The following is a 24290-nucleotide window of genomic DNA, read 5'->3' on the forward strand; positions in this document are numbered from 1 at the left end:
ACCCGAAGCCAGACGCCCAACCGGTTGTACCACCCACGTGCTCCACCACATGGGTGCCTTTATTTCTGATCTTGGTAGCTACACTGGAACCCAAGAGACCAACCAACCTTTTGGCATCATAGGGAACATTATTGCCCTCTTGTTGCCTGTTGGCATTGTGGGAATAGCTAAAGTCCAGCTCAAAAGAATGAACGCTCTCAAGACTTAACATTGGTTACAGCCCTGTTTATATCAGTTATCTTCTCTTGTCTTCCATTTCAGCCCTACCAGTCCTGTGACTTACAAAGAGGTAGCAGAATGAGAACGCCTTCAAAGTTGTCTTCAGACTTCAAGTTCAATAATCTTAGGCTTTTGGTGTCATGTGATCCTTGCCAACTTGTCCTGTAAATATTCCAGGTGTATTTTAGGGAAAATCCCAGCATCTTTGGGCCAAGTAAAATGCTGCTTTAGTTGCATAAGGACAAAGGGAGGGGCACCTGGTTGGCTCAGTGGGTTAAGCCTCTGCCTTCGAATCAGTTCATGGTCTCAGGGTTCTGTGATCCAGCCCCTCATTGGGGCTTGGGGGCCTGCTTACCCCTCTCTCTCTGACTGCCTCTCTGCCTACTTGTGATCTCTGTCTGTCAAATAAATAGAATCTTAAAAAAAAAAAAAAAATAAGGGGAAAGGAGATCCCATCCTTAGCTACATATACACTAGTTCTAGAGGTGGCTGTGAGAAGTGCTACCTCAAAGATGTACAGCACAGCTCCAGAGGCCCCATCTTTAGCTAAGGAGATGTTAGATGTCAGAGAAGGTTATTGTAAAGGTCTCTCATCCAAGAGAACAAAACCATGAGGGAAAGTAGATCATGACAGGTTTAAAATCTTCTAACTCTTAAATTACATGCCAAGTATAGCTAATCCTAATTGTTTCAAAGTGTGCTCCCACCCACCCCCCACCACAAGCCTACTTACAATGATTGTAGTACATCAACGTTTCACTTCAGAGTGCTAGTTAAAGGAATTGTCCCTAGAGCTGGGCAGACCTAGTACACTGCCTAGTTACAGTGGGATGGACTCACTTGCTGTGAAACTTGGAGAACTTAGGTCATTTCCCTCAGCATCAGAGCTTCAGCTTCTTTTTTTTTAAATATGATTGCTAAAAATTCATTTTTTCATGCTACCAGAAACCAGCTTCCCTAAAAGCTAGTTTCTTTCTCACACTTAGGGAAGTACTAAGCAGCTCCTCTACTTTCTGAATGTTTTGCTCTAGAAATCCCAAGAATAGGTTAATTTCCTCAGTCTACGAACATTTATTGGTTACGTGCCGCAGGCCAGGCATCCTGTTGGTCCCTAGCAGTATATTGGGAGCAGACAGACCCAGTCCTCACCCTCCCAGAGCTTGGAGTTCTAGGTGTGGTGCGTGTGAGAATACATCCTGTAGCCTGTAGGAGTGTGTAGTGAAGGAGCCTGATCTACAGAAGGTGGGGGAGAGAACAGCTACAACAGTGGCCTCCCCCCAACTCATGCCATCGAAACAAATAGTAATAAGTCATATAATCAAGATACAAACAAACACAAAACATGAGAATATTGAGAACGATGAGCAGTCATCTGAAATCTTTATGTAAGAGGTTTCTCACCTGAAAGTATAATGTGAGGTTTTGACAAAGTGACCATGGGAGGGCCTTCCAGACAGACAGAAGGTAAATGCTCAAGCAAAGCCTCAGGAATGGAAATATGTTCGTGGAACAGCAGATAACAGTTTGGCTAAGTGTGAAGAGGAGCGAGAGCAAAGACTGGAACAATGGATATTGTCTGTAATGAGGCCTAGAATAGAGGTGGAAGATTTGGGGTTTTATGTTTAGTGGAATTGGTATTTATAATCTTCCAGTCACACTGATAAAGGATTCTTAGAAGTAAGTGGGAATTGGATTTGGAGGTACAGGAGGAAGCCTGAGGAAAAGCCTGGAGCAAGGCTGCCATGAGAACCCTTATATAATCCTGCTAGGAGTAATTGAAGAGCTTTAAGAGCTTGCTAACCCATATCAAGTCAGTGTGCCACTTAAAATTTTTAACCAATCAAAAAAAATTTTTTTAACCAATAAGACAGAAATTTCCTAACGAGTCATTAAAAATTAAAGATTAATTGTATGTGGTGGTGTTTAAAATGCCTGTCTAATGCTTGACTTCACCCACAGTGTGAAAAACACAGCAGAAACAGCGAAATGCCTGTGAGATGGGACATCCTGGGGAAAGCTGGGAACAGAGGGCTGAGGTTTATCGTAACATCTGCTGTTACAGCAAGACCTATAAAAGTAAAATGTACTTAGCTTGACTATTCATCACTGCAGACAGTGATGAGGAAGAATTGATTTACCAGGAAACTTGTCTGAATAAATACACCCATACCACCGGGGAGAAGATTGTCAACAAACAGCATCTATTTCAAATGTTTTAAAGCCCCCAAACACTTACACTACTGTTGTCCTTTGTGTGTATTTACTTTGGGTTCGACAGAGGTAGTGTTTGACTCTTCAGTAACTGAGGTGTCTCTTGCAGGTGGGCTACCCAAATGTTGGTAAGAGTTCCACAATCAACACCATCATGGGTGACAAGAAAGTGTCTGTGTCTGCCACACCTGGCCACACCAAGCATTTCCAGGTATTTCTGCAGCATCGACTTCTCAGATTCCTCCCTCTGGGTGCTGCTTTGAAGGTCCTTGCTGCTCGTGTGCTGGTCTTTTCCCTTCCTCTGCTTTGTGCCCAGCATAAACTTCTCACTTATCTTTCAGACCCTCTATGTGGAACCTGGCCTCTGCTTGTGTGACTGCCCCGGCCTGGTGATGCCATCCTTCGTCTCTACTAAGGCAGAGATGATTTGCAGTGGAATCCTCCCAATTGACCAAATGAGAGACCACGTCCCCCCTGTGTCACTAATATCCTTTCCGCTTTATAAAAATTGGTTATTCTTGTGTATATTAGGGCTTCAGGTTTGTTTGGGACATTGCTTTGCATTGGATAAATTCACAAATGCTATTGAATGGAAAAACCTGAAATACTGGCTAGTGATCTTTCTAAGTTTATACAGTGAGGTAGCCTCAGGACTGTGGGAGGAAGACCTCATGTCCCGATGGCAACTGTGTCGCCTGTTATCAGTGGGAGAGCCCGGCCTTTGGATCTCGGCTCCCAGTTGAATCCTGACACTGGTGTTAGACTATTTCTGTTACCTTTGTAAGCTTGCATAACCTTCCAGAAACATTCCTTTCCTGAAAAATTCCGAAAAACTACTTCACAGTTGATGATCTCACAGTGAGAATTGTAATCATTTCAGCCAACATTATTGCTAGCTTACTGTGTGCTCCACACAACACTTACCAGGTAATCTCATTTAATTCTTAAAGCAGCCCTTGACGTGGGTACTGCTGCTGTTCGCATTTTTTCAAGCTTGAGGAAAGTCAGGCACAGAGAACTTCAACAATTTGCCAAGATCTAGCAGCTAGTAAGCAGCTGATTAGGAACTCTGTCACCTCCCAGCATAATGAGTTACCTTCTGTGAAGCATCTAGAATAGTGTCTGACATGAAAAAAGTACTCAGAGGGCGCCTGGGTGGCTCAGTGGGTTAGGCCGCTGCCTTCGGCTCAGGTCATGATCTCAGGGTCCTGGGATCGAGTCCCACATCGGGCTCTCTGCTCAGCAGGGAGCCTGCTTCCTTCTCTCTCTCTCTCTGCCTGCCTCTCAGTGTACTTGTAATTTCTCTCTGTCAAATAAATAAATAAAATCTTTAAAAAAAAAAAAAAAAGTACTCAGAGACAAACCTTTTAAGAACCATGGTGTCTTAAGGTTTTACCGTTCTTAGAAGCCAGCATGTTTGCCTGTTTACTATTCTGTGTGTGCTGGCGGGAGACAGGCGACTCCCTGAGACCGGCACACCAATCTGTTAGTTCCTAGGTAGGGTAAGTTACAGTTCTTGACATGATCCTTCATGACCTCCCTGAAGGCCACAGCTTTTCATGCACCCCAGTGTAATTTCTCTTTCTGTAAGAAGATGAGGAAGAAAGAATTCATTTAGGATAGGTAAAATACAGTGTATTGCTAAAATAGAATAGTACACAATAGTTAAAAAGACTACACTGCATTAAGTCTACCTGTAGTGACCTGGGTAAATCTGAAAACATTACACATACGCTCTGACACCATTTCTGTAAAAACTGTCATCTTGCAGAACCGTACTTTGAATTAATAGATACTGGTGAATGTCAAAGTCTGCAAAGTGGCCTAGTGACTGCACACAGACTCACATACCTCCAGGGGGCGAGGTGGGGCTGGTACAGTGTTTGAAAGGTTTGCATTTTCAGCACCTTTTTTTAAGATTTTTTTTTTTTTTTTTTTTTTGGACAAACAGACATCACAAGTAGGCAGAGGGGCAGGCGGGGCGGGGGCGGGCAGGGAAGCATGCTCCCTGCTGAGTAGAGAGCCCGATGCGGGACTCGATCCCAGGACCCTGAGATCATGACCACAGAGCCACCCAGGCTCCCCTTCAGTACAGTGTTTTAATAGATGACATTGTTACTACCTCTTGATAGATGGGAACACATGTTACACTAAATTCTTCTCTGTATATTTTCAGCTTCTCTGTGAATTAGTAATCAGGTATGTACTGAGTACTTATCACAAGCCAGGTTAGGCTGGGTTCCATGGAGGCTACAGGCATCAATCAGCCGTGGATCCTGCCCTTGCCAGATTCAGTTGGGGGGTGGTCAGATGGAGCATGTCCATGAATAACTGGTACAAGGTAGCATGGGGTTTAAAGGAAGAAAAAGTATTCAGAAATTAGTGAGTAACTACCCTTCTTTTCTGGAGAGGTAAAAGTTTCTGTCCTGGAAGTGCTGAATTAGGAAGCATGTGTCTGAAGCTGTGGTGGGGAGAGGTTCAGTTCAAGGGAATGGATTCCTTGACAAGCTTATGTTTGCCAGAATATTCCAAGACATGTCTTAGAAGCTACCTATGGCATTAATATCATAAAGCCTAGAGAGGATGAAGATCCACATCGACCTCCAACATCAGAAGAACTATTGACAGCTTATGGATGTGAGTTGTGATTTATTTTTAAAATATGAACGATAAAGTAACAATATAGTTAATGAGAGACCTACTCCTGCAAAGATACAAATTCACATTATTCCTTAGTATTTGCCATGTCCTTTACATTGTTGGTACTTCTGTTGTCTCTGTTGGCCTTGCCCACAAGCTATCCTGCAGGTGGGTTCAGAGTGCAACAGTGAGGGAGGGAGAGCTGACCACTGCCTGAGTAGTAGATTACTTTATTGTGTTAAGCGCTTCCTGGAGTTAGAGAAGGAGATCATTTGAGTCCCTGGACGACTCTTCAGGTCTGCCCTTTGTGGACCTTGACAGTAGCAATCAGTCCCACTCCAGGGGAGACATGATTTCCCCTGCCCTCCTGGTCTCCGGCCCCTCCCTGTAGGAGGCCTACATGCAGACAGTGTCAAAAGCTCTGGGGGCATGCCAGCAGCTGTCACATGTGTTGAAGAAAAGTCCCTTAGGGCATTCACTGGTTTATTGGTACTCAGGTATAGACATGCATTCTGACTGAAGCCATGTTGGCTTTTTCTGGAGTCTTCTCCCAAACAGAAGTGAAGGAATGTTAGGAAGAAAATGAATATGCTGTGATAGTAGGATAGGAGAGTTTGGAGGACAGCATGGAAAAGGAAGTCCTCAGAAATTGGGACAGAGTGGAGCATGGTCAAGAAGGGGACACAAAACAGTCTCCCTTGCTTCCATCGGTCCCTTGAAAACCTTGTTTGACTTTAAAATGAGTCAATCACTCTCCCACCTCTGTGTCTTAACCCAGTGCTACGTGGGAGCTAGCTGCCTATCATTCTTCAGCTGATTGTGGTTTATTTACCTTAAATAGAAACTTTAAAGGTGGTCTGGAAGAACCTTTGTCTACCTAAAGAGATAGCAGTGTTAGAAACATTTCCACACATCTGTGGCATACATGCCTTTAAAGGAACTGCCACCAGCGGGGAAGGAATTGAGTTTATTTGAGTGATTTGATACAAAGAGAAAAAAAAACCTGTATTTTTCTCACAGAGAAAGGTGATTTGATATGAAACACACTTAAACCAGAACTTGAACTTAGGTTGAGAGACTTTTATTTTTTTAAGGTTTTATTTATTTATTTGACAGAGAAGGAACACAAACATGGGGAATGGGAGAGGGAGAAGCAGGCCTCCCGCTGTTGAGCAGGGAGCCTGATGCGAGGCTTGATCCCAGGACCCTGAAATCATGACCCTAGCCGAAGGCAGACTCTTAATAACTGAGCCACCCAGGCACCCGACATTAAAAATTTTTAATAGCCTTTTTATTTTTTTTTTTTTCCCTTTTTGTCTTGATGGGGTTTGGTGTTTTACTTGGGGAGAGTCTTCCCTATCTAAGGACAAAATTGTTTCCCTCTAATATCTTTTTCTTAATACTTTAGATTTTTAATCTGCCTAAATGTATTTTTTTATATTATGTGAACTAGAGTTTTATTTTCTTCCAAAATGGCAGAGCCTGCTACACAGCTAGTAGGTGAGGAAGCCGAGTTTTGAACCCCATCTGTCTCTGCCAAAGCCTATATTCTTAACCACTATGCTGTGCTACTCCCTCTAGTTGAGTCAGTATTAGAGGGATCTTTGCAGTATGTTTGAGAAGCTGAAAAAAGCATAGCTAGATCACTAAACAAGAAGAGACTTACTGTTTTCCTTTGGTGTTGCTAATAATAGTGACAACATAGCATTCTACAGGTAGCCTCCATGATTAAATGTTCATAAAATGAAGAGATGAAAGAAATAACTGGAGAAGAGAGAAATTGAATGTCTCTGTTACCACTTGGTGCTAGGATATCAGAACAGTATCGTCTGTTCACCTGGATTGTCAGATGTCTTTATAGTGCTAACCAGATTATATTCTGCAGTGATGGTTGCTTTTTGAAAGCTAGTGACTCAAGGGTGCCTAGGTGGCTCAGATGGTTAAGTGTCTGCCTTCGGCTCAGGTCGTGATCTCCAGGTCCCAGGATTGAGCCCCATGTTGGACTCCCAGCTCAGCGGGGAGTCTCCTTCTCCCTCTGCCTCTCCTCACTGCTTATGCTCCCCCTTCCCCCCTGCTCCCCCCACCCCCAGCCAAATGAAAGAAAATCTTTTTTAAAAAATAAAGCTAACAAGTCAGGATGCACAGTTAGTGGGGTAACAGACTAAATTTCCATCACCTGGTTGTCTTTGTTGTGACTTTGGTTTTGCACTGTTATTTGCCTAAACAGACATGCGAGGATTCATGACAGCGCATGGGCAGCCAGACCAGCCTCGGTCTGCTCGCTATATCCTGAAGGACTACGTCAACGTAAGTGAGCCTGGCTCCTTGTTGCTCTGGAGTAGATAGGCCTTCGTTCTCACACTGTGCTTTTTAGATGCCGGCAGCCTGTTAAGTTAGAAAGGAAATACTTCCTCACTGAGGTTGTGTTGTCAGAGAGGCCACATGGGCAAGGTTCTCGCGGCTCTTCTGGGTAAGGGGATCCACAGCCTTGGCCAGACGTTCTTGACCAGGGCAGCTAGCGTCATCTGGACCTGGCATGTCACGAGCAGCATAAGGCGAGGCAAGAGGGCGCTGAACCTGTCATCGGTGAAAGTGAGAAAATGGTGCCTCTGGTTTTTCCATCTCCCACAGCCCTTGCTGGTTCCTGTGACAGCTGTGTCCCCGCCCTCCCTGCAGTGTAGCTGGTCATGTGCCTTTCTCCCTGCACATGCCCTCATAACAGCAGCACTCCCAGCGAGCCCTGCTGAGGGCAGTGTGAAATGTTTTCTTTGTGTTACCTCGTTAAAAATACACAGCGAGTCTATGAGGTTATTATTCTCATGTTACAAATGAACAGTTGCCAAGTTTGGGGTTTTCCTTGTAAGTAAAATAAGAATTAATAGTACCTATCTCATGAGATTATTATGGGAAATAAATGAGAAAAATACAGGTATGTGGAGACACACACACCACTAAGCTCAGGCCCTCGCGCATAATTAACCCCCAATAGTATTTATGGGTTAAGCTGAATTCTTTTCACAAACAAAGCATTCTGGATCTCCAGTAATAACTGGCTATGAGGATTTGGCTTTGTTTGACCTTCTCAGTGCCATGTCAGCAGAGCTCTGGCAAGCACAGGAGTCAGATTGGGCAGCATACCCTCTCGCCTTCAGTTCTGGAAGAAAGAAGTTAGTAGAATATTCGTATGGATAAATTATGTATTGATTCACCATTTATAAAACCATGGAAGATGAGTTAAAACCAACCACAGTTTATAGAGTGCTTACAGTGGGAAGTGGAAAATCTGCGCCCAGTGAGCAACCACGGCCAGCCCAGTGTCCCCATTAGTATCGTCCCACTTTGCAGTTGTGTCCTGGTTTTTTTTTTTGGAAAATATTTACCCTAAGTCTACTCATGTCAGTGTACTGAAGAACACTTCTGTAGAAAATGCAGACAAGGTAAGAAGGAGCACTGTCGTGTGTTTGTTAGGGCTGTGGTTATAGGTGACAGAACTCTGCTCAGCTCTCTGCATCAAAAAGCAGGAAGCTTGCCAGAGGGTGCCTGGCGGAGACAGCTTCTCAGAGGACTTTTTCTTCTGGGATAACACACAAGGCACCTGTCATGTGCTGTTACTTTTCTTGTTGTCTTTGTAGGGTAAACTTCTGTACTGTCATCCTCCTCCTGGAAGAGACCCTGTGACCTTTCAGCAGCAACACCAGCGACTCCTAGAGAACAGAACAAATGGTGGCGGACTGAAAATACATTCAGGCCGAAGTAAAAAAGTAATACAGATTGAAAATATAGTTGATAAAACTTTTTTCCATCAAGTAAGTTTTAAAGTTCTTCTTTACTTTCTGATCCAACACATTTTATATAGCAGTTTTGTTGAAATACTCATTCACATAGCATAAAATTCACTCTTTTAAAATACAATTCAGTAGTTTGTTCTATATTCAGAGTTGTGCAACTATCACCATAATTTTAGAACATTTTTTCATTCTAGAAAGAAATACTATACCCATGAGCAGTGACTCACCATTCCCCTCTCCCCCCAGCCCCTGCCAATCCCTCATCTACTTTCTCCTAGATAGATTGGCCTATCCAGATAAATAGAATCACCCACTCTGTGGTCTTTTATGACTTGCTTCTTTTTTTTTCTTTTTTTTAATACAGTTAGTTGTTTTGTGTTTTGTTTTGTTTTGTTTTTTTAAGATTTTTTATTTTATTCATTTGACAGACAGAAATCACAAGTAGGCGGAGAGGCAGGCAGAGAGGGAGGAGGAAGCAGGCTCCCTGCTGAGCAGAGGGCCCGATGCGGGGTTCGATCCCAGGACCCTGGGATCATGACCTGAGCTGAAGGCAGAGGCTTTAACCCACTGAGCCACCCAGGTGCCCCTGTGACTTGTTTCTTTAACTTGGCATTATGACATCAAGGTTCATCCATGTATCAGTACTTCTTTTTTATTGCCAAATAATATTCCATTGAATCGATAGACCACATTTTTTTATTTATCTATAGATGAAGTTTGGCTGTTCTTTCTTCTGTGCTACTGTGAACATTCATGTACAAGCTTTTGTTTGAACATAAGATTTTTCAGTTCTTTGGGGTATATAATTAGGAGTGGGATTGCTAGGTCCAGTGGTAACTCCATGTTTAACATTTGATTTACCACCAAACTTTCCGAAGTGACTGTGCCATTATACATTCCCACCAGCAGTGTATGAGGGCTCTAATTTTTACATCCTTATCAGTATTTCTTTTATATATATATATTTTTTAATTTTTTTATTTAATTTTTTTTAGATTTTTTTTTCTTTTTAATTCATTTGAGAGTGATACAGAGACAGAGCACAAGCAGGGGGAGAGGCAGAGGGAAGGGGAGAAGCAAACTCCCTATTGAGCTGGCAGCCCAACTTCGATCACAGGACCTAGAGATGATGACCTGAGCCAAAGGCAGATGTTTAACCATCTGAGCCACCCAGGCGCCCCATTACCAGTATTTCTTTTCTGTCTTTTTCATTTTAGCCATTCTAGTATATGTGAAGTGATATGTCATGATTTTTATTTGTATTTCCCTAAGGATAAATGATGTTGATAATCTTCTCATGTGCTCATGAGCACATGAATGTCTTCTTTGGAGAACACTTCTGCTGTTGAGTTATAAGAATTCTTTATATGTTCCAATATAAGCCTTTGTCATAATATGCAAATATTGTTTACCATTAAGTGGGTTTTCTGAGCCAATACATATTAATTTTAAAGAACAAATATATATGTAGAACAGTTAAATCCTGTAACTGTATTTAATATATTTATTAAATGCTTTTGTGACTGCTACAGCCAGAAAAGTTGGGGTGGGGCAGGGGTCATCTGTATCCAGAGAATGAGTCTTAACTGTATTTATATGATGCTTTATTTGTGTCCCTCACACCGTTTGTTAAGGTGGGCCAAGCAGATAGTATTGTCCCCATTATTATCTACCATTGAGGACACTGAAGCCCACGGAATTTAAGTGACTTATTCAAGGACACTTGTCTTAAATGGCAAAGCTGAGATAGAACTTAGATTGTTGTGGCTCCTGGTTTGAATTATTTTCAGTCTTACCAATATTTAGAAGGAAATTTAATGATATGCAGAAAGATTACAGGTTCTTCCTTGGGCCTGCTATTGTCATGCAAAACGTGTAAATGGAAGTTTTACGTGTTTACACAATGTTTCTAAAGGTCATGTGCAAGAAAGCTAAAAAGTCACAGATACCAAAGCTTTATTTAGCCTCTAGAGTAACATTTTACTGTTATAAGAAGATCATGAAATACTGCTTTGCATTTCCAGGATTATGAGGGATTTATTTTTTTTTAACCCAGTAAACTTAAAATTTGTTTAGTTCTTTTTGTTTGTTTGTTTGTGTTCCACTTAAGTCACAAGTTTACAAAAACTTTTTTGTGCACTTTCTATGTGTGCCTACTATGCTAGGACCTAGGATACCAAAATGAATAAGACACTGTTTACAAGGAGATCACATTCTAGCTAAGGGGAGATGGGCAAGTTAACAAATAACATGACACACCAGGTCTAGGGCAGAGGTGTAAGTCAAGTACTTTGTGAACCCAGACTAGGGAGCAGTTCCTCCTGGGGCTGGGAGGAGAGTAGGCGAGTGAAACTACGGAGGGGTGATGAGACCTCAGCTGGACTCTGACAGACAGCTAGAAATGTGCCAGGTGCAGGGAGTAGTGAGGGCACGCCCCGGGCAGGGGGAGTAGTCTGAACAAAGGCATGAAGAGATGGGGGTGTAGGTTCTCTGAGTAAACAGTCCATGCTGTCAGTAGCCTGTGCACATTGTGAGGGAATAGGAACTCGATTCCCCAGGCTGCAGGGAGCCACCAGAGGCTTGTGAGGACAGGAAGAGGAATATGTGATTGGAGAAGTCTAGTGGAAGCCTGGAGCCTGGATGAGAGGAGTCTTGCAGACTCCTCTCACTTGCAGTAAAAGTCAGTGAATACCAGGGTTAGAGCCGGGTGGTGGAGAGGAGGGGATAGATGCACCAAACCCTAGAGCCTGCAATCCAGAGAACTCAGTGGCTGGGTGTATGCAATGCACGAGGAAGGTAATGGGAGTGCTCTGTTGTGGCTAGTGAGAGATGGTATTTGAAGCTCTGGGACTAAGCAAAGTTGAGAACAAAGAATGCACTGAAGACAGAATGCTGAGAAACTTATTTAAGAATGGGGAGAGAGAGGCACCTGGGTGGCTCAGTCAGTTAAGCGTCTGCTTTCAGCTCAGGTCATGATCTCAGGAGGGGAGCAAAAAAGTGAGGAGAGAAAGGAGCGTGAAGGAAGTGGAAGTCTGCTGTCTTAGAGTTCTCCATAAGTAATTCTGTGCTCACATCTCAAATAATGCTGTCTTACTTCCTAGGAAAATGTGAGAGCTTTGACCAAAGGAGTCCAGACTGTGATGGGCTACAAGCCAGGGAGTGGCCTGGTGACTGCAGCTACTGTGAGCTCTGAGAGCAGGACTGGGAAGGCCTGGAAAAGACATGGCAACAGAAATAAAAAAGAGAAAAGTCGCCGACTCTACAAGCACCTGGATACGTGAACGTGGGCTGTGACGTAATGGCATCTGCCTTGTGCATCCAGAATAGAAGAGGAGCTGTTCTGGCCTGCGATGCCGTGGCCACACCAAACAGTCTGTATCCAGACGGAGAGGCTCGTTGGGGCATAGACTCTCACACAGTCATCTTGGAGCCCCAGAAACCTTGTCCTGTAGAAGGCTGAACTTAAGATGAGGGAACGAATGAGTATATGTGTGTGAGAACAGATACACTGATGCATACTAATTTGTAAGTTGGGGTTTTTTTTGAAAAGTACTAAAATTAAATTGCCACTGACATGTTTTATTGGTTTATGTAGATACACTGCCATTTGGACATTTCACATTCTTTAAACAGTTTGAATTTGCAAGACATGACTGGGATTTTAGATGGCTTCTTTGGGGAACATTATTTAGGTTAATGATTCTCAACCTCACACATACCCAGCACACCCCTGGGATGACAGAAGGCATATCAGATCTTGGAATAGGAGACTGGCGTGTGTAGTTTCCAGAAACTTCTGGAGAGCACGACCTTCCATGGAAAATCACCATCAACATGAGCCGCTACTGTAGAAGGAAGCAAGCGGTTTTTTTGTGGCTATCTGCAGGGGTGAGAAAATCGGGGGATAAGCAGCTAGATTTTGTTTTAGTCATAGGGATCCCTGATCACCTTGGTACTTATAACCATCAAGAATGACAAAGATAGGGGCACCTGGGTGGCTCAGTCAAACGTCTGCCTTTGCCTCAGGTCATGATCCCAGGGTCCTGGGATCGAGTTCCATGTCAGGCTCCCTGCTTTGCAGGAAGCCTGCTTCTCCCGCTTCCTCTCCCTCTTCGTTCCCCCTACTTTTGTTCCCTCTCTTGCTGTGTGTGTATGTCTCTCTCTCTCTGTCAAATAAATAAAATATTGTTTAAAAAAGAATGACAAAGGCAGTTTACGTTTCATAGTGCCATTGTGTGTGATAAATACACCATGGCTGTTTGAGCCTCTCACTTTATTTTTGTCTCCGTTTTTCTTTGAGCCTCATTATTCCCTTAAATCAGAAACCTACCTTGTTTTGTAGGTAGGTTTGTAGGACCTGCTTGTTTTGTGTGATAGGTATTTTTGAAACTCTAATGGAAGTTATGGATGCTTTCTCCAGAAAAATGCACATTTCCATAAAAAACACAGACACTCAAAGTTCATCTATGAATTCGCAGTTAAGCCTTGCCCTGTGTGGCCATAAGGACTTTTAGATCTATTTGAAAATGTCTTCCACCTAGAGAATAAAAAAGTGTACTTGTTCATTTAACAAACCCTCCTGTCTGGCAGGAAAGGGCACTAGAAAATGGCCCAGCAGGAGAAGGGCCTGAAGCAGGAAGGACATTAGCAAGAGCCGCCACACGGGGCCTTGGAGCTTATGGGGGGATTCTGGATGTTTCCTCAAAAGTACTAGATAAGCCGAGGAAGGGTTTATAAACAGGGGATTACTGTTTTCTTCTTTAAATGTGGAGCGAAAAGTTACTCCAGACCAAGGTTGAGGTAGACTGAGAGGAGGCAAAGCTAAGAAGGTTCTAAAATGGTGTTGGTCCATCTGCAATAATCTACTTCTAGTCATTCTTTTAATCTGAGAAAAATGAGACAGAATTAGTAAAAAAAAAAAAAAAAAAAAAAAAAAAAAGCTCATGACAGGAACAGCATTGGCATGTTAAAATACACTTTGTGCCAGGGCGCCTGGGTGGCTCAGTCGTTCTGCATCTGCTTTCAGCTTAGTCGTGATCCACTCAAAACCCCACATGGGGCTCCCTGTTCAGCGGGGAGCCTACTTCTCCCTCTCCCACTCCCCCTGCCTGTGTTCTCTCTCTTGCTGTGTCTCCGTCAAATAAATAAATAAAGTGTTCTAAAAAAAAAAAAAAATATATATATATATATATGTATACTTTGTTCCATTTACTGAAGAACAGGCACACAGTTGTGTGGGAGAAAACTTCCATACTGAATGAACAAAGCATGTACGGATTTAGAATAAGTTTTGCTTTAATGATAATGTAATAGCTAAAACATGAGACTTTATAGAAAAAGTAGGTACATATGCTTCCATGCTCTTATTTTTGTAACAGTTTTACTGAGATTCATGTACTGTACAAAATCACAATTTAATGCACACAGTGTAATGGTTTTTAGTATATTCAGAGTTGTGTAACTTAACCACCATAATCAATTCTACATTATTGCCACAAAAGGAAACCCAGGACCCTTTAGCTATTGGGTCCCAGTCTTCTCATCCCCTCAGCCCCAAGCAACCACTAATCTACTTTATATAGATTTACCTCTTCTATACAGTCCTATAAATGGAATCACAAGCTAAGTGACCTGTGACTGGCTTTCACTTAGCCCATGTCTTCAAGGTTTATATGTATTTTAACACCTCTCAGTACTTCATTGCTTTTAATTGCCAAATAATACATTCCATTGGAGGTATGTATATACCACATCTTGTTTATCCATTTATCACTTAAAAGACATTTGGGTTTCCAGGGGCATCTGGGTGGCTTCAGTCAGTTAAGGGTCTGTTTCAGCTCAGCTCATGATCCTGGGGTTCTGGGTTCCTGTGATCCAGCCTCGCGTCAGGCTCTGCATGCAGCGAGGGGTCTGCTTCTCCCTCTTCCTCTGCTGCTCCCTCCACTTGTACTCTCTCTCTCAAATCATTAATAATAATATGTGGGTTTCCACTTTCTGTTATATGAGTAATGCTGCTCTGAACATTTGTGTGCAAGTTTTTGTGTGGACACAGGTTTTTAAATCAGGTATATATCTAGGAGTGGACCTGCCCTACATTTAACCTTTTGAGCAACTACTGTTTCAGAATGGCTACGCCATTTTACATTTCCCATCAACAGGTTCTAATTTCTCCATATCCTTTTTTTTTTTTTTTTTTTAAAGATTTTATTAGAGGGACACCTGGGTGGCTCAGTGGGTTAAAGCCTCTGCCCCCAGCTCAGGTCATGATCCCAGGACCCTGGGATCAAACCCTGCATCAGGCTCTGCTCAGCAGGGAGCCTGCTTCCCCCTCTCTGTCTGCCTACTTGTGATCTCTGTCAAATAAATAAATAAAATCTTTAAAAAAAAAAAGAAAAGATTTTATTAGCACAAGCAGGGGGAGCAGGAGGGGGAGGAAGAAGCAGGCTTCCTGCCTAGCAGCGCTATCCCAGGACCCTTGGGATGGTGACCTGAGCTGAAAGCAGATGCTTAACCGACTGAGCCAACCAGGCGCCCCTAATTTCTACATATCCTTGTCAACACTTGTTACTGTCTGTCTTTTTGTCTTAGCCATCATAGTGGGTACGAAGTGGTATCTCCTGGTTTTGATGTGCATTCTCTTAATGACTAGTGATGTTGAGCATCCTCTCATGTGCATACTGGCCACTTATATATCATCTTCGGAAAAATGTCAATTAAGATAGATCCTTTGCCCATTCTTTAATTTAGAGTTATCTTGTTACTGAGTTACAAAAGTTCTTTGTACATTGTAGATACAAGTCCCTTATCAGATCTGTCATTTGCAAATGTTTTCTGCCATTAAATAGGCTGTCTTCATTTTCTTAAATAGTGTCTTTTGGAACACAAGTTTTAATTTTGCTGAATTCCAAATGTATCCATTTTTTTCTTTGGTTGCTATGTTTCTGGTGTTAAGTTTAAGAAACTGCTGACAAATCCAAGGTTTACTAAGATTTCCCCTCTATGTTCTTACATCGTTTTTACATAGAGTTTAAAAGTGTTAGCTCTTAGATTTACGTCTGTGGTCCATTTTGTGTTATTGTATATGGTATGGAGTAGATAGACCAGCTTCATTCTTTGACATGAGGTATCCAGTAGTCCCAACACCATGTGTTGAAAAGACTAGTGTTTACCCATTGAATTGTTTTGGCACCCTTGTCAAGAATTGAACATAATCGTGAGGGCTTATTTCTGGATGTATACCCTTTGGTATTTAACTTCGTGAGTGTGGAACAATTGTGAAGAGCATCTGACTCAATTTTCTGTTAAGAGATGTTTGTGTGGATGCCCCACACCACTACACGTCCCTTAGCCTACGGTGGGGTCACCTGCAGCCCCAGTGGGCAGTTCCTGTGCAGGTTTTCCCACCACAAGCACTGTATTCCCTGCTTTCCTTTCTCCTGCCCCACAGGGCTTGCTCAGCCTGCACACAGGGCAGTCTAGAAGGGCTGGGGCTGTAACACCCCCAGAACCACCACCAACTGGTAAAGAACGGGGGCTGGTAAGTGCCCCAGCGTCTGTCACTTGGTGCACACACTGTACGCATGCCTTAACCGTGTCCTCAGGGGAGCTGAGCCCTGCCTGCCCACAGCCAACACCCTCTCACTAACTCACCCGTGGCCTTTCTCCCGTCCCTCACTTTCTCCACTCCCTCATTTCTGCTTCATGCAGAAATGCAGGATTGCCTCCCAAATAAACTAAACTTCAGGGATGCCTGGGTGACTCAGTTAAGCATCCAATAGTGATCTCAGCGTAGGTTGAGTTCAAGCCCCGCATTGGGCTCCAGTCAAGAAAATTAACTAAACCTACGTCCTCTGCTTAGATAGAGTCTGAAGAACCAAAACTAGAACACCCTGAAAAGGGGCTTTCTGTTTTCATCTTGGATTCTGCCCACAATGTGTCTCATTAAGCATCCTTTCGATTTTTTTTAGGTATTCTCACCCATTTTGTAGCAGTTAGTACTTTACACTTACAAATTCCAGTCACTGACATTATCTCTATTGTTTGGAATATCTTCCCAGCATTTTATTACAAGAAATACACCGCCCTTTTAAAGTAGAACCTGCTACATATCTGTCGTCTGCTTACTTTTCAGGAAACTAGAAGGAAGTTAAGGTTTTGGTCAAGATGCCAGTAGCCACGTATGCTTTCTTTGAAGGTAAACTGGAAAATGTGGCAGCAAGCCAGAAATCTGCTTAATGCCACGCCTCTAACTTCTTTGTGGGGAGAAGTGAGGAAAATCATTCAAAATACCCACCCGTAACCATTTGTTGTCCGTGCGTTCCTCATACTATTGACCAGTTGAGGGCCCTACAGAAAGGAAAGATTTTGCTTTCAAAAGACTGATATGGGGTGCCTGGGTGGCTCAGTGGGTTAAGCCTCTGCCTTCAGCTCAGGTCATGGTCTCAGGGTCCTGGGATCAAGCCCCATCGAATCCCGCGTCGGGCTCTCTGCTCAGCAGGGAGCCTGCTTCCTCCACTCTCTCTCTGCCTGCATCTCTGCTTACTTGTGATCTCTTTCTCTGTCAAATAAATTTTAAAAATCTTTAAAAAAAAAAAAAAAAAAGACTCTGATATGAAGGGAAAACAATTTTGAACAATCTGGAAGTGAAAGGCATCATGTAAGTGGAAAGTGCCCAGGACACAGTAGACTCCGAATACATCTTGTAAATGTTGTATTGAAGTACATATTACTGAAGTGTAATATGTATACAGAAAGTGCACAATTGTGAGAGTATAGGTAAGCTGACTTTTCACAAACAACACATTGATGCAACCAGCACCTTGATGAAGACGCGGAAGGTTCAGCATTTCATGCCTCCTTTCAGCCACAAACTGATCTTCCCCAGGGTAACTGCTATTCTGACCTTTTCACCAGATTTTGTATGACACACACACAATCTAGTGTGTCCTCCTCTATCTGGCTTCTTCAGTCCAACATTGTGAGATGTGGCCACAGTCTCTTATATAGTGATAAATCTGTCATTGCTGTAGTTTATGGTTCTATTATTGATGGACATGAAGATGTTTTTGCAGGCTTGTGTTTTTTTTAATTTTTAATTTATTTTCTAGAACTGTGTTTGGGTCACAGCAATATTAGGCAGTAAGTACAGAGTTCCCATATTTGACAGTCCTCATGTAGGCACAACCTCTCCCACCCTCAATACCCCACACTCCAATGGTACATCTGTTAACAGGGAACCTACACAGACACATCATTATTCTCCAGAGAGTTCTGATTTTTCAAAGTAGGGCTGCCAGGGCTCCTGGGTGGCTCAGTGGGTTAAGCCTCTGCCTTCAGTTCAGGTCATGATCTCAGGGTCCTGGGATCAAGTCCTGCATCAGGCTCTCTGCTCAGAGAGAGCCTGCTTCCTCCTCTCTCTCTCTGCCTTCCTCTCTGCCTGCTTGTGATCTCTCTGTGTCAAATAAATAAATATATAAAAAAAAAAAAAAAAAAAAGTAGGGCTGCCGTAGATGTTGTAATACAGGGGTTGTCAAATAAAACTTTCTGGCCACAATGCAAATAAATGTTCTATAATCCAGGGCTATTCTATAGGTAACCACAGCCAATGTTGACTATTAGGCACTTAAAATGTGACTCGTAACAACTTCAGAAGTTAACTGCTAACAGTAATGACTCTTAACTCTTGCCCGGCCCAATAATCAAGGGTCAGAATGGTGAGAATTTTTTCATGAGAGTGGGGGAGGAAAAGGGTGGACTTCACATTTATAATTTGTACATCTTGGCTACTTCTAAAGTAGCAAGATTTGCAATAGTTAGCAAGAGTTAAATTAGCAAGAGTTTCAAATATTCAAGTACTGAATTCTATTTAGTTGGCTCTTTAAAAAGGTGAGTAACCCGGCTGGCTCAGTCGGTAGAGTGTGAGACTTGAGTCTTGGTGCGTGAGTTTGAGCCCTGCATTGGGGGTAGAGATTACTTTAAAAAAAAAAAAAAAAAGGTAAGGCTTTCCTTGATGTAATGTTTCAACATCCATGAGTTCCATTAGCCCCTGCTTAGCTTCTAAGCTTTGTGAAGTAAGTGACTTTAAGGAGCAGGATGTTATTATTAAAGGGGAAGAAAAAGCACAATTTTCACAAGACCCAGCAGTGAGTTGATGTGAGTTTGAGTTTTAAGTAGAACCCCGGGCCCCAGGAGTCCTACCACCTGCTTCCCTCATGACACTCCAGCGTGTCCACAGTAGGCCTGACTGGGATTTGGAAATGCCATTATTTCAAAACGCATCCGCCAAGCAGTGGTTTCTCTGTCTTCCTAGCAGGTAAATCACACTGGCAGAGAGCCTTTTTTAGTGTTCATGCTTGAGTAGCAGCCACAAGCCCTTCCTCTAAATAGTATGCCCTACAGGAACGCTGGCAGGGGGGTTAGCATGTCCTCAGAAGGGAAAGCAGCTGAGCTGCAGGCCTGTGTGTGTCCCCTCCCCCACCCTGCCTGGTGGCTGGGACCTCCAGGCACTCGTGGCCCTAGCCCCTGCAGGACAAAGTCCAGGCTGCTGCAGCCCCTCCCTGTCCAGGACAAAGCCCTTGGGCTCACGGCTCCTGCCAACAGGAAATGCCTCTAAGCGGGGGAGGGAGGACCTGTGTTCTGGTCCTTGTGTTAGCTTTTCTTTTTGGCAAGCTCTGGACAATGGCCAAAGAAACGGGAGCTTTAGCTTCTGGGCAGGGCTGCTGCAGGGCCTCTGCGGAGCCCAGGAAAGGAACTGATCCACTTCCTGAGGGCCCACCGAGTGAAAATCCTTTTGGAAGGTCCTGGCCGAATTTGGGAGGGGTTTGCACAGCAGGGAGGGCATGGGTTAGCCTATATAATCCCAAGTGTTGCAATGGATGAAGTCCCACTTCTTTGACAGCTGGGTGGCTTGCCCGCCATCCGGCCTATCTCCTAGTGCCAAAAGCAAGCTTACTCCCCAAAGCGCCCCTCGTGGGGTTCTTAAAAGCCCTCCCAACATGCCGGCACGCACAATGGTAGGGGCACAAAAGGATCTTAAACACGCTCTAACTACAGTACCTACCCCATCTGTATGGGCTGTTTAAAAACCCATTCAGTTGGGGCCCCCTGGGAGGCTCAGTCGGTTAAGGGTCTGCCGTCCGCTCAGATCATGATCTCGTAGTCCTGGGATCGAGCCCCAGGTTGGGCTCCCTGCTCAGCAAGGGAGTCTGCTTCTCCCTCTCCCACTCCTGCCTCTCCCCGTACTTATACTCTCTCGCCCCTTCTCTTGCTCTGTCAAATAAATAAATGCAATCTTTAATAAATAAATAAAATCAATTGACTGGGCAGTGCAGTCGATTAAGCATCTGACTCTTGGTTTCAGCTCCATGATCTTGGTTTCAGGCCTGATCTTGGGGTCCTGGGCTTGAGCCCTGAACTGGGCTATGCCCTCACTGGGGAGTCTGCATGAGACTCTCCCTCTCTCTCTCTCTGCCCACCCCCACCCCCTGTCTAAAATAGAAAAATCTTTTTTTTTTTAATCCATTCATTCATTCAGTAACTATTGGAAGAGTACAGGCCCAGTGGCTTGTGTCCCTACAGGATCAGGACGCAGAGCAGCCTGGGCAGGGAAGATTGCCTCGGGAGGCTCCAAAGCCCACACTCTTCCCATTGCGTTTTCCTGTGAGCCAGCGTGTCCAGGGACTGGCAAGAACTCCCCACGGTCTGTCCGCCCCCACTGAAGGCCATCTCCACAAGCCGGAGTTTCTCATAAGAATCTCACAGGAAGCCTGTGGGAAGTCGGCATCATAGGCTGAATAGTGGCCCCCCAAAATACCAGGTCCCAATCTCTGGAAACTGTAAATGTCCCCTTATATGGGAAAAGAGTCCACAGACGTGATTCAGTTAAGGATCTTGAGATGGGGAGTAGTGTGGATGATCTGAGCAGGTCACAAATGCAGTCTTTCTGGGAAAGAGGCAGAGGGAGGAGATCTGACACAGAAGAAAAAGGGGGATGTGAGCGCAGAGGGAGAGATGGAGTTAAGTGCTGAGGCCTCAAGCAAGGAGCACTGGAAGCCACCAGCCGAGACAATGAATGGATTCCCTTCCTAGAGTCCCCTTGATTGTGGTCCCCGGAACCTGCTTTCAGAACCGGAAGGGAATATATTTCTGTTATTTTAAGCCACTCAGAGCGACAGGTAATGGATCAGTGCAGATTCCAAGCACTCTTGCCCAGAGAGCTGGACTCAGCAGGGGTCCTTTCTGACAGGCAGCTCAGGGATCCTCACACTTCACCGCCCAGAGGGACTAGAGAGGGGACTCCCTCCGAGCTTAACCCCTCAAACGAAGGGTTTTTAGTCTGGGGTTTCATCCTGCATGAAATCCGTAGTTGCATTTCAGGACTTCCACAAATTCCTAAGATTGTATGAACAACCGTGTGAGTGTGCACACATGTTTTTATTTTTTGCGGATGAGGTTTTCTCCACAAATTCTCAGAGTTCACTGAAAAGGCTAAGAACTAACCGCCAGAACGAAAAACTACTGAGGGGTCCAAACTTGGTCCAGGGTGGGGTGGGGAGGAATGAAGCAATTTCTCCAACCGGGCCCAGCCTCCAAGGGTTTATACTGAGCCTGAGGGACAAGGAAGTCTTCATAAGAAGCAAACCAATTAAATTCTGGTGTCTTCAAGCCTCAACAAGGCAGAGCCCAAGGCAGCCCCTACCCTACAGGAGCCCTGTGAGAGGGTGACAGGACACAGGCAGGGTATGTCCTCATTTCAGCGAGATAGTGCGTGGAACAGATTCTCTTTTGGGAACAGTAGGTAGGCCACGTGACCAGAGGAACCCGGGATCCAGGCAATCACAGGTCAGTATCCACACGTACGCCAGAAGAACCCACAAAGAACCAGCAGGCCGGGCCTGCAGATTGTGGGTGTTTTTTATAGCCTACGAGAAACTCGGCTACTATATTTTTTCTTTTTCCTTTATTTTTTAAAGATTTTATGTATTTGAGAAAAAGCGAGGGAGATTTTTTCCTTTTGACTTAACCTTTTTTTAAAAAAAAATTTATTTATTTATTTATTTATTTGACAGAGATCACAAGCAAGCAGAGAGGCAGGCAGAGAGGGGGGAAGCAGGCTCCCCGCCAAGCAGAGAGCCCGATGCGGGGCTCAATCCCAGGAAACTGAGATCATGACCTGAGCTGAAGGCAGAGGCCTGAACCCACTGAGCCACTCAGGCATCCCTTAACTTAAACTTTTAATCTTGCCTTAGTTGTCTTAATCATTTCCATATTTTGATTTTGGCCCCTTCTGTTGAATAACATATTTTCATTTGACTTCTACTTATTCTATTGCTTCTTTTTTTTTTTTTTTAAAGATTTTATTTATTTATTTGACATAGAAAGAGAGATCACAAATCGAGAGTCCTGGGATCGAGCCCCACATTGGGCTCTCTGCTCAGCGGGGAGCCTGCTTCCCCCTCTCTCTCTGCCTACTTGTGATCTCTGTCAAATAAATTAAAAATCTTAAAAAAAAAATAAATGAAATCACATTAAAAAAAAAAAAAAACCAAAACCTCAAACATAGTTACCAGGAGCCCCAGTAGTTCCACTCCTAGGGACACGCCCAAGAGAACTGAAAACCTCTGTGCACACAAACCCTTTTACATGAATGTTCACAGAGGCATTATTCATAATAACCCAAACGAGCAAACAACCCAAGCGTCCGTCAACTGATGAACGGATAAATAAAATGTGATGTATTGACACAATAGATTATTATTCAGCCATAAAAAAGAAGGAAGTTCTGACACAGGTTGTAACATGGATTAACCTTAAAAACATTATGTGGAGTGAAAGAAGAGATAGAATTTCCAGAACAGAAACACCTGGGTGGCTCAGTCTGTTAAGCAACTGCCTTTGGCTCAGGTTATGATCCCAGGGTTCTGGGATAGAGCCCCACATGGGGAATCCTTGCTCAGCAGGGAGCCTGTTTCTCCCTCTGCCTGCTGCTCCTCCTGCTTGCGAGTTCTCTCTCTCTCACACACACACATACACACACAAATAAATAAAACCTTTCACTAACTAAATAAATAATAGAATTTCCAGAACACAAAAATTGTAGAGACAGCAAGTAGATTTGTGGTTGCCTAAGGCTGCCATTGTGGAGGGGAAGGTAATTTCTAAGAGCACTGGCTTCTTGGCAAGTGATGAAAATGTTGTAAAATGAGATAGTGGTAGTGGTTGTACAACCCTGTGGACACCCTAACCACCACTGAATTGTAAACTTTAACGGTAAATTTTGTGGTATATGAATGAGAAGTCTGTAAGGCTGCTATTTAAAAACAAAACAAAAGCCTAAATGATAGGGTCACCTCCTTGTTTAAGCAAATTTACTAAAATCAACGAGGAAATTTTAAGATGATCATAGCTTTGTTTTCAAGTACAGCTCTAGGTACCAGCATTGTGTGACAATGTGGCTGGAGGGGACAGCAGGATGGCCAAGACCACCGCCCTCCTCGGCTCGCTGGGGCACCTTCCAGGGTGACTTTCTGGAAGTCTGGCTTGGGGACTGCGGGGTAGGAGTGGGTTGTGTCCCTCTGCCTGGCCCCCCACCGCCCCCTGTCCGTTATACCCTAGGATCAGACCTCCCGCTCCCGCCGGGAGCCGCAGCACCCAAGCGCTGCACCAGGCGCGAAGTAAGGTGTATTGTTCGGCTCAGAAAAATGGAGTGCCTTACCGTGACCCACTCGGCTCTGGCCGCCGCGGCGGGGGGCGGGGGGTGACCGCGAGGGGTCCGTCCGGGCGCGGCTGTCGGGCGCCGGGGGCCGCAGCCTTTGTGCGGAGGCCGCTGCCGGCTCCCGCCGCTGGGGGGCGGCCTCCGGCCCGCCGACCCCCGACAATAGCGCGCCGGGTGGGGAGCCGCGCGGTCCCGGAAACTTTTCCCCCCGCGCCGCCGCCGCCGCCAGCGCCCATCTCCTGGCCGCCGCCGTGCGCTCAGCCGGGGTCGCCGCCGCCGCAAGGGGCACCAGCCGGAGGAAGGGGGCGAGGGGCGGCCGTGCGGGAGGCCGGGGCCCGGGCCCGGCGGAACGGGAGAGCCATGGGGGAGGCGGCCAGCCCCGCGCCCGCGTCCGCGCTCTGGGACTGGGACTACCTGGACCGCTGCTTCGCCCGCCACCGCGTCTGCATCTCCTTCGGCCTGTGGATCTGCTCCTCCTCCTGCTGGATCGCCGCCCACACGCTGTAACAGGGACCGGACCGGGCGGCGCGGGGGTGGGGGCCGGGTTGGCCGCGGGGGGCGCGGGGCGCTAACCTCCCCCTCCCCCACTAGCTCCCTCCTGGAAACCTGGAGGGAAGGGGGCAGAGAAGGAGGAGACAGGAGGCAGCGCAGCTCCGCGATCGAAAGGAGCTTTCGGGGGCGGACTGGAGTCGGACAGGACTTCTTTCCGGATTCCGCGC

At 44.9% G+C, this 24290-nt stretch overlaps 2 protein-coding genes and 1 long non-coding RNA gene across 10 annotated transcripts in view; 2 read left to right on the top strand and 1 right to left on the bottom strand.

Annotated features, from left to right (window-relative positions):
- The window catches only part of LSG1 (large 60S subunit nuclear export GTPase 1), a 32277-nt gene extending 19825 nt beyond the window's left edge, over positions 1–12452 (top strand). For both annotated transcript variants that reach the window (XM_032337402.1, XM_032337395.1), the window contains 6 exons: positions 2540–2641; positions 2772–2915; positions 4944–5067; positions 7298–7377; positions 8703–8876; positions 11960–12452. In XM_032337402.1, the coding sequence (XP_032193293.1) occupies positions 2540–2641; positions 2772–2915; positions 4944–5067; positions 7298–7377; positions 8703–8876; positions 11960–12139 (804 nt within the window). In that variant the 3' untranslated portion in view covers positions 12140–12452. The remainder of the gene's footprint in view (positions 1–2539; positions 2642–2771; positions 2916–4943; positions 5068–7297; positions 7378–8702; positions 8877–11959) is intronic.
- LOC116586919 lies at positions 8254–24072 on the bottom strand. Its single transcript, XR_004284203.1, has 2 exons — positions 23986–24072; positions 8254–8774 (listed from the first exon to the last, which is right to left on the bottom strand). It is a non-coding gene; the product is annotated as an uncharacterized LOC116586919 (long non-coding RNA).
- The window catches only part of TMEM44 (transmembrane protein 44), a 36996-nt gene continuing 36400 nt past the window's right edge, over positions 23695–24290 (top strand). For 3 of the 7 annotated variants that reach the window (XM_032337412.1, XM_032337425.1, XM_032337431.1), the window contains exon 1: positions 23697–24074. In XM_032337412.1, the coding sequence (XP_032193303.1) occupies positions 23932–24074 (143 nt within the window). In that variant the 5' untranslated portion in view covers positions 23697–23931. Of the gene's footprint in view, positions 24075–24290 lie in introns of all 7 variants that reach the window. The other 4 variants (XM_032337439.1, XM_032337447.1, XM_032337416.1 and 1 more) reach the window with 3 other exon arrangements.

The sequence above is a fragment of the Mustela erminea genome, chromosome 1 (assembly GCF_009829155.1).
Source record: "Mustela erminea isolate mMusErm1 chromosome 1, mMusErm1.Pri, whole genome shotgun sequence".
Classification (NCBI taxonomy): domain Eukaryota; kingdom Metazoa; phylum Chordata; class Mammalia; order Carnivora; family Mustelidae; genus Mustela; species Mustela erminea.